This window comes from Leptonychotes weddellii, chromosome 3 (genome assembly GCF_054177405.1).
Source record: "Leptonychotes weddellii isolate Sample4059 chromosome 3, ASM5417740v2, whole genome shotgun sequence".
NCBI classification, from domain to species: Eukaryota; Metazoa; Chordata; class Mammalia; order Carnivora; family Phocidae; genus Leptonychotes; species Leptonychotes weddellii.
Genome location: NC_138371.1, coordinates 34,137,965 through 34,157,942, shown reverse-complemented (window position 1 = coordinate 34,157,942; position 19,978 = coordinate 34,137,965). Strand labels below are relative to the sequence as shown.

General features: G+C 40.4%; 1 protein-coding gene across 3 annotated transcripts in view; it reads left to right on the top strand.

The window, feature by feature from the left end:
• PLCL1 (phospholipase C like 1 (inactive)) overlaps nucleotides 1–19,978 on the top strand; it is a 327,021-nt gene that overhangs the window by 7,904 nt on the left and 299,139 nt on the right. The window contains exon 1 of one of the 3 annotated variants that reach the window (XM_081813915.1): nucleotides 9,325–10,049. The exons of 1 other annotated variant lie outside the window; for it this stretch is intronic. In XM_081813915.1, the coding sequence (XP_081670041.1) occupies nucleotides 9,807–10,049 (243 nt within the window). In that variant the 5' untranslated portion in view covers nucleotides 9,325–9,806. Of the gene's footprint in view, nucleotides 1–9,324; nucleotides 10,050–19,978 lie in introns of those variants that run through there. One more of the 3 variants, XM_006728141.3, reaches the window with a different exon arrangement.

The following is a 19,978-nucleotide window of genomic DNA, read 5'->3' as shown; positions in this document are numbered from 1 at the left end:
GACCAAATACTTAAATGTTAAACAAAATCTTGCAAGAAAAGGTAGGAGATTACATGTACAACCTAGGGGTTGGAAAGTGCTGAAAGTGCTGAAAAGAGAGACATACTTGATTATATGAAAATTAATGTATTATATAGGCAACAGATATAAAATCAATAAGCAATAGTCTGGAAAAATATTAAAGCTGATGACATAGTAAGGATAACATCTATAATATATTGGTTGGGTTTTCTGAGAAGCATGTGGCATTAGAGGTGAAAGATTTATTGGAAAGTAACACATGTGGAGGGAAAAGGGAGAAGCAGGATTGGACAGGAAGAATTCAGATACAGACATGACAAAAATCTCAACCAGCCCAAGGGGCAGCTGGAACAATGATTGCCTGTTGGAGGAGTCCTGCCTTGGTGGAAATGGCTAGGGCCCATTGACTGGTGATTGCCCAGAGAAAAGAAGAGCTTGTCCTCAGCTATCAACACTTCACTCATTCACTGGCAAGGGGCTGCCCCAAGAAGAACATGACCTTGGCTCAAAAGTTGAGGAGAACCCTGAGTAACTGAACAGCTGAAGGCTGTCAGTGAACCATATGCCTTGAAGCTGGAGAGTGAGCCTTTTACTGAAGCAGGATCTGAGTGTGGGATCTCTGTGTTTGCTATAGAACTCTTACAAACCAAGAAGAAAAAAGGCATTCAGTCCAATGGAAAATTACTCAAGGCACATGTGTGGACTGAATCCAAATGACCCAGAAACATTTGAAATGATGCTTAGTAATCTGGAAAGTGAAATTAACATAACAATGGAATCTAACTTTATACCTATAAGATAGGCAGAAATTATTGAGAGCTACAATACCTATTAAGGTAAAATGTGAAGTGCTGTAATTCTTTGGGAAATCCATCTAGCATTATCTATTAAAATTAAAAATACATACATCCTTAGACCTAAAAAATTCTACTCTTGGGAATTTGTCTTATGGAAATTAAACAACTGGTTCATAAAATCATGTGTGCAAAAATGATAATTACAATGTTGTTTGTAGTGGTGAAAAACTAGAAATAAATTGAATACCCCAAATACAGCAATGCCTAAGTGAATTATCATATATCCATACCATAGAATATTTGCAGTTATTAAAAGAACAAATTAGTAGATGCAGATAAGGTGGGGATTCTTACCAGGTATTGTTGAGAAAAAGAAGTGAGAAAAAGAAGATGCAGAACAGTATGTATAAAATACGTCTGCCCACCTCTTCTTTTTTTAGTAAATCAAACAATGACAAACACACACACTTTCTCTACACACATGCATGCACACACACATGAATGTATACCAAAGCTGAAGACATGCTTTAACTTGGCAACTTAGGTTGTTAATTTGAGTTACCTTGCAAGGAGTGGGAGGGTTGATGTGCATGGAGGAGGAGAGAAATGTTTAAGACAGGTGAAAGAAAAAATTATACCAAAAGAAGCATGCATTGATCATACTTAGGCTGCCATTTCGAAACCTAACAAGAAAGACAGAAACAGAGGCTTATATAGGTTATAGGAAAGAAATAAATGAGAAAAATATGTCACAGAAATAGAAATAACTATACACAATTTTTGGATATCCAAAAATTTTTAGTTTTTACTAGTTTAATAGATGCCAGGAATGTTTATTTGCTATATAAATCAAGTAGTATCTGGCCATATGGACCAATAGCATGGTTGTAGAAAGCATAGGGGTTTCAGTAGATTTATGTATCTGTATCAGTTAAAAGAGACTTGGTTATACTACAGTAACAGATGACCCCCAAATCTAAGAGGCTTACCACAGAGGTTGCTTTCTTGAACATGTTACACATCCATTGTAGATTGGCTTGAGCTCTGCTCCTTGCCATTTTCACTTAGCATCTAACCTCTATCTGGTAACCAATTAATCTTGTGGCAGAGGAAGATGAAATCATGGTTAAGCATGCACTGGTTCTGTTCAGAAGGGGCTTTCATTCATCTTTCATTGGCTAAAGCAAAGCCATAACAGACTGAGCCTGCTGTTAACCAGTTGAGGAGGCATAAACCCTTCCACAGGGAGGATTAGTGAGCATCCCCATGAGTATGAAGATTGTCTTTAAAACAAAGAGTGTTAATGAAATATTTCCATGTGAGTCATACCTAATGGATGCCATTAATGATTGGTGAGTATGGAGAATTAAGATAAGAAATAAGAGGGGTGCCTGGGTGGCTCAGTCAATTGAGCATCTGGCTCTTGATTTTGGCTGAGGTCATGGTCCTGGAATTGAGCCCTGAGTAGGGCTTCGTGTTCAGTGGGGAGTCTGCTGGAGGATTCTCTCTCCTTTCCTTCTGCCCCTTCCCCCACTCTCTCTTTCTAAAATGGATAAATAAATCTTAAAAAAAAAAAAGGACGAGAAATAAGAGGGGTGTCTTTTTGGCTCAGTTGGAAGAGCATGCGACTCTTGATCTCAGGGTTGTGAGTTCAAGCTCCACGTTGGGTGTAGAGATTACTAAATAAATTTTAAGATAAGAAATAAGAGAAAATACTTTTTTCTAATTAAATGCTATTTTTTCTCATCTACTGGGTGTACAGATAAGAAGTACTCCTTTTGGGCGCCTGGGTGACTCAGTTGATTAAGCGTCTGCCTTTGGCTCAGGTCATGATCCCAGGGTCCTGGGATTGAGTCCCACATCGGGCTCCCTGCTCAGCGGAGAGCCTGCTTCTCCGTCTCCCTCTGCACCTCCCCCAGCTCATGCTCTCTCTCTCTCTCTGTATTTCTCTGTCTCAAATGAATAAAAAAAAAAAAAAAGAAGTACTCCTTTTGACTTTAGTTTCAATCACAGATCACACACCATTATTTACATTTACAGAAAACAAACTAAAACCTGTTTAATCCATATTTTGAAGATAGGAAAAATTAAGGCATATGGAAAAAGTAAGATTCTATTTTTCATATATTTTATTTTTCTGAAGTTTATGTTTATGGGAAATATAACATCTATCAAAAATCAGAAAAATATCCTTTCCTTTAGAAATGATAGTCTAAAAATAACGACATTCTGTGTTTTTTCCCTAGAGTTTAAGTATGGCTTGTAAGGAATCTTCCAAATAAATTCTTTTTTTTTTTTTTTAAAGATTTTATTTATTTATTTGACACAGAGAGAGAGGGAACACAAGCAGGGGGAATGGGAGAGGGAGAAGCAGGCCTCCCACAGAGCAGGGAGCCCGATGCGGGGCTCGATCCCAGGACCCTGGGATCATGACCCGAGCCGAAGGCAGACGCTTAACGGCTGAGCCACCCAGGCACCCCCCAAATAAATTCTATATGCAGTTACCAGTTTAGTTACTACAATCCCATTTTGGTTAGGAAAAAATTTAAAGAAAGCTCTAGAACCTCTCATTACACTAAATGTAGTATTGGACAATGTTTGTTGTTTATTATCCTCCTTCACAGTTTAAGTTAAATTTCAGTTCTTTGCTGCTGTTTAATATTTTAGATGATTCCTGCAACATGCCTTTATCTCCCCCAATCTTTCAAAAACAATTGTGACATCATCTGAAGTTTCACCAGTACATTTCGTATAGAACAGAGAATGGCAAACATCCCAAGTGCAGTTCAGCAGCTGCAGCTCCTCTACTGTGGATGAGGGAAGAGGTAGTTGTCTCCATGGTGACCTATATGAGTCAGTGAGGGTGGGAACTGGGGGATTCTCACAGGGGTTAATGACCGAGGAAATGCTAGCAATCCAGTTTTCACTAGACATTTGGCCTCAAATGGATTTTTTTTTAAAGGACTCACTTTTTATGGCTTTTCATTTTGTAAAGGGGGTAAACTTGCATTATGCTTAATGAAAGAGCTATGTACCCGAAAACTCACGGGGAACTAAAAATGCCTCACAGAAGAGACCATACTTTATTCTTGTTTTATACTTCAGAAAATGCATTACAATTTTGTGTTTATTTAAATATTGCACTCTGCTTCTTCCTCCCAAAGACTTGAAGTAAAATGCAACAAAGGCATATCAATGAGGTTAACAAAATAGGTATAAGACTCATATATCATGACCCAAAAGGAATGCATTAGGGAAAGAAATATCACTCTTCATTTTCTTCCAATGGGTCCTAAGATGCTAAAAAAGCATTAATAGGGGCGCCTGGGTGGCTCAGTCGTTAAGCGTCTGCCTTCACTCAGGTCATGATCCCAGGGTCCTGGGATCGAGCCCCACAAAAAAAAAAAAAAGCATTAATAAACCTTATGTCTTGGCATAAATTGGAGGTCCTTAGTTTCCTAACACATGCAGATGAATTAGATTTGGGGTATGTACCTGGATGGGGAGAGGATGAGGAACCAAACTTATATTTACTCCTGCATTGCAAGGGTCAGGCATCGGGAGTGTGTTTCATTTGAAGAGGTTTCTATTATAACTTCATACCTGGAAAAGATCCAATCATCAAATAAAATGAAGAAGAGAAACAAGTTTTCATGTGGGCTTCATTGGTGCCATTCCAGTGGTAGTTTTCATAAATGCCTCTGTGGTTTCTGCATTAATGTGGACCATAATGATGACATGAGCTCCATCTTCAGGATCCATGTCAAAGTCAGTTAATACAGGGGCGCCTGGGTGGCTCAGTCGTTAAGTGTCTGCCTTCCGCTGGGGTCGAGATCCCAGTCCTGGGATCGAGCCCCGCATACCTGGCTTCCTGCTCAGCGGGAAGCCTGCTTCTCCCTCTCCTGCTCCCCCTACTTGTGTTTCCTCTCTCGCTGTGTGTGTCTCTGTCAAATAAATACATAAAATCTTAAAAAAAGTGCATCTTTGAACTTATCAGGATAACTGACTTTTAATATCAAAATATCCCTTCCTACACATATGTGAACAAGAGGATAAATGTGTTTCCTCACACACTGATAAATCTGTCAGCTTCATACTCCATCATGATGACATAAAGGTAATGCTGTTGTTAAGATGAGAGGGTGTCATGCCAAATGTGAGTGGTCCCAAACCTGTAGGAATGGCTCTTTCTCCACGACGTCATTGGACTTGCACCTTATGAAAGCCTCATGTAGCAGGAAGAGCACAAGCTTCAAAGTCACTGACTGGGACAGTCAAATCCTGGTTCCATCACTTCCTTTTGGCTCTAACTCTGAGCAAGCTTATTGACCCTTTTGATCCTTAGTTTCCTTATCTGTAAAGTGGAGATCTGGTCACTGATTCTGGGCTATGTATTTTCAGGGTTGCTGGACCTGATTAGGTTCCTCTCAGTTGTCTTCCAGTCTAATTCTCAATTTCAGGTTACTCCAATTTATAAGCATCCTTCTACTTTTCCAACTGCTTACTTTGGATCTGTTTTGATTTCTGCCCTAGGATGGAATTCTAGGATCCCAGAAGATGAGAAGTCCCATAGTGTGGGCAGTGACAAAGCCATTTTTTTAAAAAAATAAAAAATGTTTTTTTATTCAGTCAGAGGATTGCAAAGGTGAAGATTCTGTCCACAGATATTTATCTAGCATCCACTCTATGCCAGACATGGTCCTGGGAGCTAGAGATAAAGCAATGAACAAAATCTTTTGCACATGGAGATTACATTCTCCATGTTAGTGGGGCAGAGATAGGAGGTCAGTAAAACAATATATAAGTAAACAATTCCATGGACAGGACAGTTTATTCATAGTGATAAAATCCTATGAGAAAGCAAAACGGAATAATATAAGTAACATGGTATGTGTGTGGGGTTGAAGGAGCAACTTGAGATTTGTGATCAAAGAAGACCTTTCTGTGGTAGTTACATTTGAATTGCTCTTATTATTCATTACTCTTATTCACATCCTTTTCCCTTCCCCTCACCCGAGCTTCCAATTTGCCAATCAAGTGATTGCTGCCTTATTTGGTGAAAGGTTGAGAATTGTGGGTGATATTAATTTGGAAAGGGGGGATTATTATTATTTTTTAAATTTTATTTTATTATGTTAGTCACCATACATTACATCATTAGTTTTTGATGTAGTGTTCCATGATTCATTGTTTGCGTATAACACCCAGTGCTCCATTCAATACGTGCCCTCCCTAATACCCATCACTGGGCTAACCCATCCTCCCACCCCCCCTGCCCTCTAAAACTCTCAGTTTATTTCTCAGAGTTCATAGTCTCTCATGGTTTGTCTCCCCCTCCGATTTCCCCCCTTCATTTTTCCCTTCCTACTATCTTCTTTTTTTTTTTTTTTTAACATATAATGTATTATTTGTTTCAGAGGTACAGGTCTGTGACTCATCAGTCTTACACAATTCACAGCACTCACCATAGCACATACCCTCCCCAGTGTCCATCACCCAGCCACCCCATCCCTCCCACCCCCACCACTCTAGCAACCCTCAGTTTGTTTCCTGAGATGAAGGATTCCTCATATCAGTGAGATCATATGATACTTGTCTTTTTCTGATTGACTTATTTCACTTAGCTTAATACCCTCTAGTTCCATCCACGTCATTGCAAATGGCAAGATTTCGGTTTTTTTTTGATGGCTGCATAATATTCCATTGTATATATATATACACCACATCTTCTTTATCCATTCATCTGTTGATGGACTTCGTGGCTCTTTCCATAGTTTGGCTATTGTGGACATTGCTGCTATAAACATTGGGGTGCACGTACCCCTTTGGATCACTACATTTGTATCTTTGGGGTAAATACCCAGTAGTGCAATTGCTGGGTCATAGGATAGCTCTATTTTCAACTTTTTGAGGAACCTCCATACTGTTTTCCAGAGTGGCAGCACCAGCTTGCATTCCCACCAACAGTGTAGGAGGGTTCAGAAAGGGGGGATTATTAATGGAGGGGTAGGAATGTGCCAACAGCTGCTGACTTAACCAAATCTGATTAAACCTTTCAGTCTTGGGAATGGGGTCAGAGTAGAATCTGTCCCCAGGTAGGAGAAGATTCAGTGGGTGGATCTTTTTTTTTTTTAACTGCAAATATGAGTATCAGGAAAAGCCTACTGAGCTTATGCTAGAAGACAATAGTATGAAAGACTTGTTAGATTAGGGTCCAACCATTTTCTCAAAGCAGAATGAATTACATAATAGCCTTTATGAACAGATGCTCAGAATAAAGGATTTAGTGCAAGGTGTGTATGTGTGTGCGCATGTGTGTGTGTGTGTGTGAGTGAGAGAGTTTGAGAGAGAGAGAAGCTGAGACTGTGTGTGTTTGCCTTCACATGAGGGTGAGAGAGAAGGCTGCTAAGGGAGGGAAGAGATAAAAGTCTAACTGGATAGCATCTAGTTGAAACAAAAAAATTTTGTACACTTATATGCTGTACTTTCTAGCAGCTTCTTCTTCTTCTTTTGCTTCTTCTTTTTCGAAGATCACCGACCTTAAATGTTAATAAGGTGACACTGATTTTAATACTTTAAAAAACAAATTATTATCAGAATTATATATACAAACCTGTAGGATGGGAAGTCTTTGTAGATGACATTAATATTGGAGAACAAGATAATGAGTAAGATAACTGTCATTTACATTTCTTTGAGGACAACCCAAGAATGTTATTTTTATAAGGGTAACAAAGAAAAATGAAGCTCTGAAATAGCATATAAAGACAAAAGTAAAACATAGTAATAGTTGAATATCAAAGAAAAAAATGATAGCCTAAAATAGGTTATATTTGTGAGGATAGCAAGTAAAGATATTTCCTGTAGAAGAGAGGTAAGGATTCCCTGAACTAGTTAGTGGAGATGAAGGACATGTATGGTTGTTTTAAGTCTGGGGGACCTTTTACTTTCTTCTGGGGGTAATAAAGGTGGGTCACTTGAAAAGGAAACTTTGATTTTCCCTTCCTGTCTTTTACATAGGAGGAAGAAAGAAGAGAGCATTTGCTATTACAGATGCAGTAGAATCTCACTAGAGGGTGGTGTTGGTTCTAAAACCAGAGGTTGCTAATCTGCAGTACATTCATTACTGGGCTGCATTTATACTTAAAGAAAAGGTAAACTTGAGTTTTCTCAGTCTTACCTAAAAGTTGGTAAATGTCAAGTCTGAAACCTCTCAAGGGCCTTATCCAGTTCTGACTGCTTGCAGCCCCAGAGGAGAGAGATAAAGTAGCTGAGATTACAGGAGGAGTTAAGTGGCAGATTCTAATTTCAGCTCCTGCACGAAGTAGTAGACAAGAAACTAAAGCTTCCCAGGCCTTCATCTCATCTGTAAAATAAAAAGGCTGTCCTAGATGATCCCTTAATCTCCTTGCGTCTCTAAAATTCTGAAATTCTAACAAATTCTAGGTCTTAAAGGCTGAAGAATTTCTGATATTCTTGGACAGCCAAAGGAATATGTATCATCTCAAATTATCAAATTATTAACAATTAAAATATAATTAATGTTATAAATAAGGTATAATATAGATTTGGATATTAAAAAGCCTTTAAACCAAATCATCGTTTTCTGTCCTACTAGGGAACCTCACAGCCATCTTTTACATCTACCTGAGCATTCTGTGGTAAATTACAGTGACATTGCATTATCTAAAGATATATCTCTGCTTGGTTGCTAACTTGCTGGAAATAGCAAAATATGCTTATATAGGATTATCTAGAGAAAGTAGGTTGAACCATTATCAAATAGGGATATTTTAGGATAGAATAAATCCCCCACCTCATCTTGTACTTAATCAACATCCATCATATCTATGCTTTGCTAGGAGTCACTCTCCAGAGGGATTTAGTTGGTTTAGTTGCCTATTACCCTCACCTCTTTTATCTGATTCCCTTTCCTTGTTATGTTTAGTCACATTGCAGAATGAACTGAAGATCATTTTAAGAAACCTGAATCAAATTATTCAGCTTCAGGGCCCCAGTAAACCCTAGTTTATCTCTACATGGACTTGACTTCAAAGGGTTGGTGTGAGAGCCTGCAAACCCCTGATGGTGCGAAGCTGCGCTCTGTCACCTCAAACACTTTGACGTTAGGGCTCAACACCAACTTTCCTCCAAATTGCTTTGCTTTGCCAAAGGTTTCCTTCACTCGCCCCCTCCCCCATCCCCGGATTTTGTTGCATCTTCAGGCCCATTTCGAATATCTAAACTTCCTAAACGTACACGAAGCGCCTACGGGTGCGCACACGCGCGCGCGCTCACACCTTCGCTCGAGTACACGAGCCGGCTGGGCCGGCTCCCAGTTACAGAACACATTCTTCCATTCTTCGCGCTCGGGCACACCCCTTCGCAGTGGGGATTGGTCGGGCCGACCCCTCCTCGGCGACGCTAGGCTCCTAAGAGGCTCAGACGCCTGCCAATCCCCACGGGCTGTCAAAACAAGTCTTCCCTCCCTGTCACAACAGAGCGGAGTGGAGGCCGCCGCCGCCGCCGCCGCACTTCCTGGGGCTGCTGCGCCGCCGTCCGCGGGCAGGTGGCGGGTGCGACGGGCCGCGGGCGTCCGGCTCCCGCCCCCCTCAGGCCGCAAGCGTCCCGGCCTCCGAGGCCGCCCGGCGAGGCGCCCGGTGCCTTTTGTCTAGCGCAGAGCGGGCGTTTGCATCACATTTCGGACACCTCCCTCTCCTTTTCGCCTCTCCTTCTCCCTCCCGCTCACATCTCCTTCCCCATTCCCGCCGCCGTACCCCAGCGGACTGCCGGCCTCCTGGACCAAAGCCCGCGGACGTCTCTATACAAGCGATGTCTCTTCTCCAGAAAGTTGCCGCCGCCGCCGCCCCCGGGCGGTGAAACAAAGTCTGGCAGAGCCGCCTCCGGGTGCAGGAGCGCACTCGTGCCCAGAGGCTGGACTCCGCTGCCGGGCGTGCCGTCTCCCCCAGAGAGCCCGAAACGCCGGCCATGGCCGAGGGCGCGGCGGGCAGGGAGGGTCCCGCGCCGCCGGACGCAGCCGGATGTGAAGACGACCCCCGAGTGGGTCCGGACGCCGCCTCCGGAGAAGGCGTGGCTGTGGCCCCTGGGGGCAGGTGGAGGGACCGTCGCAGCGGGGTCGCGCTGCCGGGCGCTGCAGGGGCCTCGGCTGACAGCGAGGCCGGCCTCCTGGAGGCTGCGCGGGCGACCCCCCGTCGCAGTAGCATCATTAAGGTAAGCGAGGCCGCGCCGCCCCAGGAGCGTGGGTGTGGGTGGTGAGTGGGTCCGGGATCCAGGCAGGATGTACGGTGTCGGAGGCATCGCAGGCTCGGCATTGTTTTCTCCCACCTCTCTCATTACCAAACCTTCCTTCCTCGTCCGGAGATTCCCAGACTCAGCTCTTGGCCGTGAGAAGCAGAAGTCACTTTTTTTTTTTTTTTTTTTTTCCTGACAGCAGAGGAAAAGTTCCGCTCTGCGTCTTTGCGTTTTGATAGATGCTTTCCCTCATTTTCTCTGAAAGCTTCACTAAACCGTTGATGCTTCGAAGGAGGAAGGAAGGATTCAATGTAAATGCAGACCAGGGAGGGTTATGCATTGCTCTCCAGAGAAAGGTTAGCCTCCACCCCAGCCCCCTCCCCCCCAGGAAAGGAAATGCACGGTTTACCCTCAAGTGAAACACACACACACACATACACACACATCCCAAACAGCCCCCTCCCCAACCCAAAAACAACCCTCCAGACTCAAACGGTCCCGAAATCCCAAGAAGCGTGAACTTTCCCGGTAGACAGGCAGAGTTTTCAGCGGACCCTCCGGCCAAGTGGAGAGCGATGGTGGAGCCCTGAGTTTCTGCACTGCAGAAAGAGTGAGCAGAAAGCAATCAATCCCCCAAGCATCATCCCTGGTCTTTGTGGTTACCGTTGCATGCAGGGAAAATGCTTGCCCACCCCTCAACCACCAGGCAAGATTTCTCCTCATCTATTTGGCAAGAAATTTGTAAGCCTCTCTCCCTTATCTCTTTCTGTCTTCCTTCCACTTGGGGCTTCTTCCGTTTGAGATTTCATCTTTTGGGTGCATGACATGTGGTAAGGTACCCTGAAGTCACTCTCCCACAGGCTTTGGAAAAGGGCCTCTTAGCATAAATGAATGTGAGTAATCATGTGCTTGTGAAATTAAAATTGGTTTTGGTAGAATAAGTACTCAGTATGGAACTGTGTATGTATGTGTGTGTGTGTGTGTGTAAATATATATATATATCCAAAGATGATAGTGAAAGATGGACTTGGAACTTCTTACTATTTTCAATTTATTTGGTGTGCTAATACATTCAAGACCCTTGTTCAGAGTTAAACTGTGTAACCACCTCATAATGCATGTCTCTTTCTCAAGCTCAAACTCCCCTTGCCAGTGTGGGAAGACTGTGCCCACAGTACATCTACCCAGCTCCAAGTATTGTCTAGGCTTTTCCCCAACACTGACACATGGAAGTTTAAAACCAACAGGAAGATTTCTATATAAAAAGAAGAGTGGGTGGTAGTTGCAAATGACTTGTAGTAGTTTTTGTTATTTTGTGCCTTTTAGATTATGTGAAAAGGAGTGTGCTATTCTGGGTGTGAATTTGGATAGAAAAGAAATGATCACTTTTTTTTCTTTTAACCCACAGGTCAGAAAGCATATTATTTTGAAACTTAAAAAACAGCACAATTAGGGAACAATTACATTTTGGATTCTAAGATATTGATACAACATGAGGTACTGTGCTGTGAAAATAAACACCTGAAGATAGTTTAAAATAGACCATCATAAAAAACAGTAGGCTCTATAGTGTTGTAAAAAATAAAAGTGACAGAGTGTAAGGAATATACAAATTCTTGCAACTAAATTTGTAATTTTTAAATTGTATTATGTGCTGGTTTATATTCTCAAAAGGGCCCTTGCTGAGTAATTGTGCCTCTTTTGTTTTGAAGTTCATTTTTTGTGACAAAAAAGAGGGAGGCAACAGAATATCAACTTGATTTTTTCCCTATTTAATAGTAGAATGAGCATTTAATAAATGGCCTTTATAATTAAAGATAATAGAAAATGAAGTGAATTGTTATTATTATTTTAAATTAGGTTTTATTGAAAAAGTAATGTAAGCATATGATAAAAAAAAAAATCAAATGTTATGAAGGAGCATGAAGGGAAAACTCCCAGCCACCCCACACTCCCACTTACATAGTCTGCCCCCATAGCTGTTAACACTTTCTTAAGTATCCTTCCAGAAATATTCCATGCATATGTAAGCATATGTATCTGTATATATCCGTGGTGAGTTATGGACGTTCTTGATTTATATAATAAAATTTAAATAAAGTTTACAGGCCTCATATTTTCAAATTTGCTCCAAATGTTTTTGATTCCCTGTGGGTTGTCCAAAATCACTGTGATGTGTGAGTTAATCTTCAAGAATAACCTGGAAGGTCATTGATGGGCAGGGTCCTCAGGGTCTATTCCCAGAGGCCTTTATTCCCTTCCAGTGGGGAAAGAAGCAGGTGATGGGGTTCTGTTCCACACAATCTCTGAGATCAAGGACCTTTCTGTTTACATCTTGAATCTGCTGCCCCATGGTTAGTTCACTTTAGCAAAGTAAAAAGGAGAGTCTCTAAAAAAGGTCTAGATTCTATAAGAAATACGTAGCACATATTCTATATTGAGAGAAAATGCATTTTTCAGAGTCTGGCCAAGGATTCTTTTTATTTGCATTAAAACATACACAGAAAAGAAAGGCTTTAGTACATTTTATATTAATCAAACTATTAAATTTCCTCTGATTGTTCCAAATAGCCTTAGTATAGTGATAATTCATATTCATGATCATAACTCTGAGCCACTGAAAGATTGTGAATCATCAAATATTAAATTATTTTCAGCTCAGTTTAGGATTTTGTTTCTATTCTAATTATTTGACTGCTAATTCTCTATTAACTTGAATATTAGAAAAATCAGAATAGTGCATTCCTTTATCATGCCAGAAAACAGACTATCTTGTATATTAATAAAAGAAATGTCTTGTATATTAACAAAAGGAATGTTTTCAGTAAATTTGCCCTCTCTAATTTGTGAAAACATGGTTTTAGTTGAGAAAACAATTTCTTTCTGAGCTGACGAAGACAATAACAACATTTATCTTTACACATCTTTGTAAAGTCTTCTTTCTACTATAGTTGTGTTTCTTCCCTTATATGCCAAGTCCTAAGTTTTAAAAAATTTAATAGGAGACTTAAACTAGGTTTTCTTTAATCCATCCATTTTTTCCCTATGTTTTTCTGTGTGATTATTTTTGGTAGCATTGACACTGATAAATGCTGCCTGTTTTTGGTAAGTGCATTGTTGAATGCCACAATATTGCAATAGACTCCATCTTAATTGCTTTTTGATGACTTGTGGTTTAAAATGACAAATTAGTTACATGCAAGACTGATAATATCTAACAATTATGTACTATTCTGCATGTGAATATATTTCTTTTTAAGAAATTAGACCATTTTTCTATCTAATATTTGATATCAACCTTATAGGTTTAAAATACTTAACACTTTAAATTGTAGTTTATGGCTCTTGAACTCCGTAATGTTTTGGAAATAGAAAGCAGTGTAGCTCATTCCTTATACTAGATGATGTGAACTGGGTTACTTACATACATGTTTTCAGAATAGCAGTTGATTTTTCTTCCATTATATGTAAAGTATTGAAGGTTTCTACTTTTTCCCTTTCAATTCTACTTAAGTATGAATTCTCTAGAAGAAATCATCATTTGGATCTCATGGACATAGGTTTGTGGGAGGAAGATAGGATCTGGAAATGAGGTGTTGATACCGGCACTGGAACAGCTAAAGTAATCGCTTTGGTGTTTTTTGTGTCATTATTTTGTGTCATGGCCATTCTCATTTTGTCACGTCCATTGTGGAGCTGGTATAGTGGGTTTCTGAGCCTTCGCTTCAACGATACGCCTTGGGCACCTGTTGATGCATATCAAAATTATGACTATCTTCAGAGGGGCAAGAGGAATTTTATTCACATTTACCAAGTACCGCCTACTATGAGTCAGGTGCTAAACTAGGGGCTTTTATACATTATGTCACTTAATCCTCACAGCAAACCCTCTAAAGAAGAGAAAAGAGGCACAGAAAGCTACTGGTACAATGTGGAGTTAGGGTTCATACCCATGTCTGCTTAACTCCAGAATTTGTGCTCTTATGCTGACTCTCAGAGGCAGGGAGTCCACAATCTGCAAATACTTTCAATTCAAAAGTCATGAATACAATAGGAACATATAAGAGAATGGCAGAAGAGTCTGAATCTTGGGCCTTATGGCTTGTGGGGGAAAATTATCCTTTCTCTGCTCCCCCACTTCCCGACCCAGAACACCTCAAGATGGATGGCTCTAGGAAGGGATGGCAAACCTTTCTGTCTTTGGTATTGACAGGTACAGGCCTGAACTGTATTTTAAAAGGCAGAGCAATTTGTCAGGTGTTCGACTTGTCATCAATAAATGGAGTGCACATCTATTGTTTTACACCAGGCCGCTTCTCCCATGCCCCTACAAGCAGTTGGGTTTGTGAGGGGTTGTACTCTCTTTTAGACTGATACAGAAAGGGAACAAGTACCCGGGGCATAGGAATATGTAGTATTCCAAGAGAGTGATGAAATAGGGGCTCTTAAGTTGGAGCTCTGAAAGCATCTTGTTCCTATAATAGGGTACAATAGACAAAATTTATTGTGATTATTGAGTATGCTAAAAGTGATCATGAGGGACGCCTGCATGGCTCAGTCGGTTAAGAGTCTGCCTTTGGCTCAGGTCATGATCCCAGGGTCCTGGGATCCAGTCCCACATCGGACTCCTTGCTCAGCAGGGAGCCTACTTCTCCCTCTGCTTGTGCTCTCTCTCTTTCTCTGGCAAATACATAAATAAATAAATAATCTTTAAAAAAATAAATAAAATGATCATGAAAATTTTCACTAAATGGTCAACTTCTATAACAACAATTTTTTGTCTTATTTTAAATTGTCACCAATGTACTATGTATCTCAGTTAACACTTGATGGCAACAAAATAATAGTATGACGAAGTATTGGAATAGTTCCTTGGATTGAAAATTGAATTTGATTTGTCATTTTATTTGTAATATCTTACATGTATGTGTTTAAGAGAGATATAATCTAGTTTATTTTCAACTATACCATTTTAACTCATTTCACTAATAATTAATCTAGCATTACTTTGAGAAAAGTGGGATTGTATATGGTGAATAGAAAGGAATCATTATTTATATTATCATTAACACTCCAGGGAGAAGAAAGGCAGGTTAAATTTGAAAGCAATGCAATCCATCTAAAGCAAAACAAAACAATCTAAAAACTAAACTATTTTAGAAAGTGTGCTTCGTTTCCAAAGATCTCTTAATTCGTATTTGTAAATTTACAAACGTGTATAGCAATTACAGGCAAGGATGTTGTGTTTTTCCTTAACAATGCAACTTTGTATTCAAAAGATTAAAGCACCTTTGAAAGATAATACCTACTTTGTTAATTCTTTCATGCTGACCTCTTCAAGAGCCTTTTAAAAGATGCTAAGTCTGTATTAGACTAAGCATGGGCAATATGCATAAGTTGGCAAACTTGTATTATTGTGTGGTACAATGTGATGGTTAGAAATGATTGTGAGATTGTATTCAGAATACCTTCTCTTTGAGGTGCTGAGGGAGATAAATGCACATGGAAGGCAAAAAGAGACAAAAGAACACCAAAATTTCAAGGCAGAACTCTAGAAAGTTGGACCTGATCACCTTGTAGGGGCATTCCCCTAAGGCACAAGTGATTTCAGACCAAAGTAGGCCAAATAGCTTGTGTGCTTAAAACCCTCACCCCACATCCCAGTTCTGACAGCCAATGATGAGGGTGGGCTGCTCAGGAGCACAACTCTTAGGGACAGAAAGTAAGGAGTCAGCAGGCGGAGAATGCGTTCCCTACAAGCCTCCCTTGACTCAGGCTGGGTTAGGGTCTGGTTCAGAAAAAGGGCACCTGTGTTGGAAGAAGCAGTGCAAAAGGCACTAGTTCTGACCCCCTTCAGGTCAACTCTTTACGTTGGGTTGAGCACAAAGAGAGAACACCACGCTACATGCACTCTGACCTTTCTCTCCTTTGAAAGCTTTGCTTCCATAAAACATAGTCCGTCATTGTCCTTGAACTTGTAATTTCTTAATTATCCTGACTAATTTTTGGAGGACATGGTGGAGGAGGACCTAGGAGTTTGTGCTCCCCCTAGAGGCTGACATATAAGATGCAAAGACATCTCAGCATTTGGTGAACTGTTTTTAAATATTTTGAAACGATTGATTCTCTGCTATAATTAAATATTACATATTTAGAAATATTATTAATAATTCAATAGATTTCTTTTTACGTTTAATCTAATAGATAAAACATCTTGAAGAGATTTTCCTATTGAGACATTTTCTTTATAATAAAAGCAAAAGCTTATATAACTTCTATTATAGTCTGGCATTGTTCTAAGCACTTAATGTGTGTTAATTTAGTCAAACCTCACAATAACCATGAGGTGAGTATTTTTTATTATTATCTCCATTTTTATAGGTGGAGAGATAAATGACTTGCCCAAGGTCACATAGGTAGCAAATGGCCAAGGCAGGAAATAGACTCAAATAGTCTAGCTCTAGAGGTTGCTTTAATCTTTATGTTATACATCCTCTTAAATAATATTGATTTAAACCTTAACCACTGTGGATGAAATGGCAGACATTTTATGCTTACCTTAAAAACTAAGTTTAGCTGACAAATTTAAAAGAAGTGATTCTGAAAAACAGTTTTGGGAAGCTCTTAAGGATTATTTGAATACATTTTTAAAATACATTTTTAAAGTTTTATAACCTTTCATGTAAAATACCTATGGCTTTACGTTAGTATTGTACTCCACCTTACCTTGAGAAGAGTGGAACTCCTATTAGCATTTTACTCTTTGACCAGAATTAGCATCTTTACCATGAGACATAGCTTGTGATCCAACTTTGGTATAAATTACACAGGCTAAGGAATGGCTTGTTACTTAATCACTGTAATTTGATATAATTTATTTTATAGTTTGATAGTTTTGTCTTCCAGCATCAATAAATCAATAAGGAGTATTTGAGTTTTTAACCCAAGGAAGTTGTAATTTTGTTAAGTGGTAGTGTATATGATGTTGTATGATTGAGATTTCCTTCCAATTACATTTGAGGTAAGTGTAGTTCCTCACACATAAGAGGGCTTGGCAAATATTTGTGGAATTCCATTAAACTGAAAGTCTATGTAGTTATTTATTTTATTATTCTTATTCTTATTCTTTTTTTTTTTTTTTAAGATTTTATTTATTTGACAGAGAGAGACAGAGTGAGAGCAGGAACACAAGCAGGGGGAGTGGGAGAGGGAGAAGCAGGCTTCCCGCGGAGCAGGGAGCCCAATGCGGGGCTCGATCCCAGGACCCTGGGATCATGACCCGAGCTGAAGGCAGACGCTTAACGACTGAGCCACCCAGGCGCCCCTCTTATTCTTATTCTTATTTTGGTGGGAGATAGAAATTCCAAATATGTGGGAAATTCAAATACATGATTATGTCAAGAAATTACTGTGCTTATGGCTGCTTTATTGTGTTAAAGGTAATGAGTCTGTTCTGCTGTTCAGAGATATAGTGTGGTGACCAAATGGTACTCAGAGGTTTGTCTCCATCACTTGGAGATTGGCTAGGTATTAAAGGCATAGTCAGCTCTTCTGCTGAAACATCCATATGTTAGTTTTTATTATCTATCTGCAATTATGTTAAATTGTTATTATTTTCAAAGATTTTATTTATTTATTCATTTGAGAGAGAGCATGAGCGGGGCAGGGGCTGGGGAGAGGAGCAGAGGGAGGAGCAGAGGGAGAGGGACAAGCAAACTTCACACTAAACATGGAGTCTGATGCAGGGCTCGATCCCATAACCCTGAGATCATGACCTGAGCCGAAATCAAGAGTTGGCTGCTTAACAGACTGAGCCACCCAGGTACCCTGCAGTTATGTTAAATTATTGAAAAGACATTGGACCTTGGCTTTTTCTTTCTCTTTCTGTTTTCTTATTGCAGCATTTGCACTATATTTGGTCACATTCTCTTAAAGTGGATTTTTTTTTGAAAGAAAAAATAAGGCTTTCCCCAAACATCTGAAACATAAAGGAATATTTTCCCTATACTTTCTTATGTTCAGTAAGTATGGGATCAAGCAAGTTTTGTGATAAATGCAGTGGTGTGTGTGTATGTGCATAGTGTGTACACGCTTGTGCTAGACACAATGGAAGTCAGAAGCCTCAATAGCAGATGACCTTTTGATCCTATAGCTGTCTGTCCTACATCTGGAGTGATAGTCTTTATCCAAAGACAAGTTTGTCACAAAAGTAGCTGCAAGGGCTATGAGAAGTCATACTCAGAAGTGTTAGCAGTTAAACTTGACTAGATGCTGAGAATTTTGGAGTTTGGGAGAGAAGAGAAAAAGAAGGATCAGGGTGCGTTAGAGGGGAATGGAGTCAGATGGGACCATATTTATAAATGGACAGGGTAAATGGCTTAACAAATGTCTCTTCACTTGGATCATTCTGCCAGAAGTTGTTCATTTGGGAATTCAGGTTTTTTAGATTTTGATGGCTTTTTGGTTCTTCTGGAGAGCCTTTTAACTAATTAACACCTCACACCTTAACACACCAACAGTAATTGCTGGGCACAAAGCCCTTTGAGCTAAGAGATTCCTGGGAAGGATCTAGGAAGGATTGGTCTGGGTTGTTGGTCAGAATGTTTGGCATTAAAGATGAGTTTTGTCTACTTTGCTGGTTTTCTAGCCCCAGCCCGAGGAAAGTCCAAGGAAATTCTTCATTGTTGTACCCTCAGCATGACAGTTTCACCAATACAGAGAAATGGCTTCTGACAAACAAGTCAATATAGAAGTTAGTATAACAAGATGGGGTAGTTGGGAGTGCTGGAATTACCTATCACAGCTCAAAACAAAAATCTGACATTTTACAGCTTGGATGTAAAATGTTGTGTTTAGCCACTGGTTCTGGTCTTATAGAGAAGTTTGATTTCACTACTACCCTTGCCCATCTCTCTATCCCAGGCTAAATAAGAGGAGGACTGGGAGGGAAGAGGTAATCTTGGAGTGGTGTTATGGTTCCTGAAGAGCATGTTCCTTCCACTTTCCTCATCGGGGGGATGGGGGGGGATGGTTCATGACCTTTTCTAAGTCAGAGAAAGAAAGGACTGGAAGAATGTGTAATGGTGGTGGCATCCAACAGTCTCCCTCTCTACCAAGTCTCCATATAAGTTGGGACTGATGCTCATCTCCTCTCTGGAAGGTACTCAGTCCCTCTCTGTAAGGGATCATCAGAGCCCCTAATACTGTCCTGGGTGTTCAGAAAGGGAACACTATAGAAGATGGCCAGGAGTCTTGCTGGTGTCCCACCCAAAGAAGCCATTTGGGTAGAGGGACTCTTAACAAAATACTGGGGCAGGGGCTGGGTGAGGGGTAAGAGGAAGACATCAGTGTCCAAGTCAGACCTCTAACAGCAGGATGATGAATATGCAGGGAAGGAGGAGACTGTGGAGAACCAGCAACTCCAGAGAGTTTGTATTTGGATGCCTGCCTCAGAGAGTGCCAAAGGTCAGTTTAGTGTTAACCTAAGGAGCAGAGAAAACTAACCCAGTGAGGCCTGCAACATCCCTCTGGGACTATCTATGGAAGACCTTGGACTCTCCTATCCCTCCTCCAGCTGAGCTCTAGGAGGGAAGTGCAGAGAGGAAGAGAAAGGGAGAAGTGGATAGAGTAGACCCACCCCCAGCTCCAACCACTATAACCGCCATTCTAGCTTGTCTTGTGGGTAATGGGGTAAAGAAGAGGACTTTGAATTGAACATGAGATTGAAGTTTTAAAATGAATAGGACTGAGTTTTGTTTTGTTTTGTTTTGTTTTGAATTTTATTATGTTATGTTAGTCACCATACAATACATCATTAGTTTTTGATGTGGTGATCCACGATCCATTGTTTTCGTATAACACCCAGTGCTCCATGCAGTATGTGCCCTCCTTAATACCCATCACCGGGC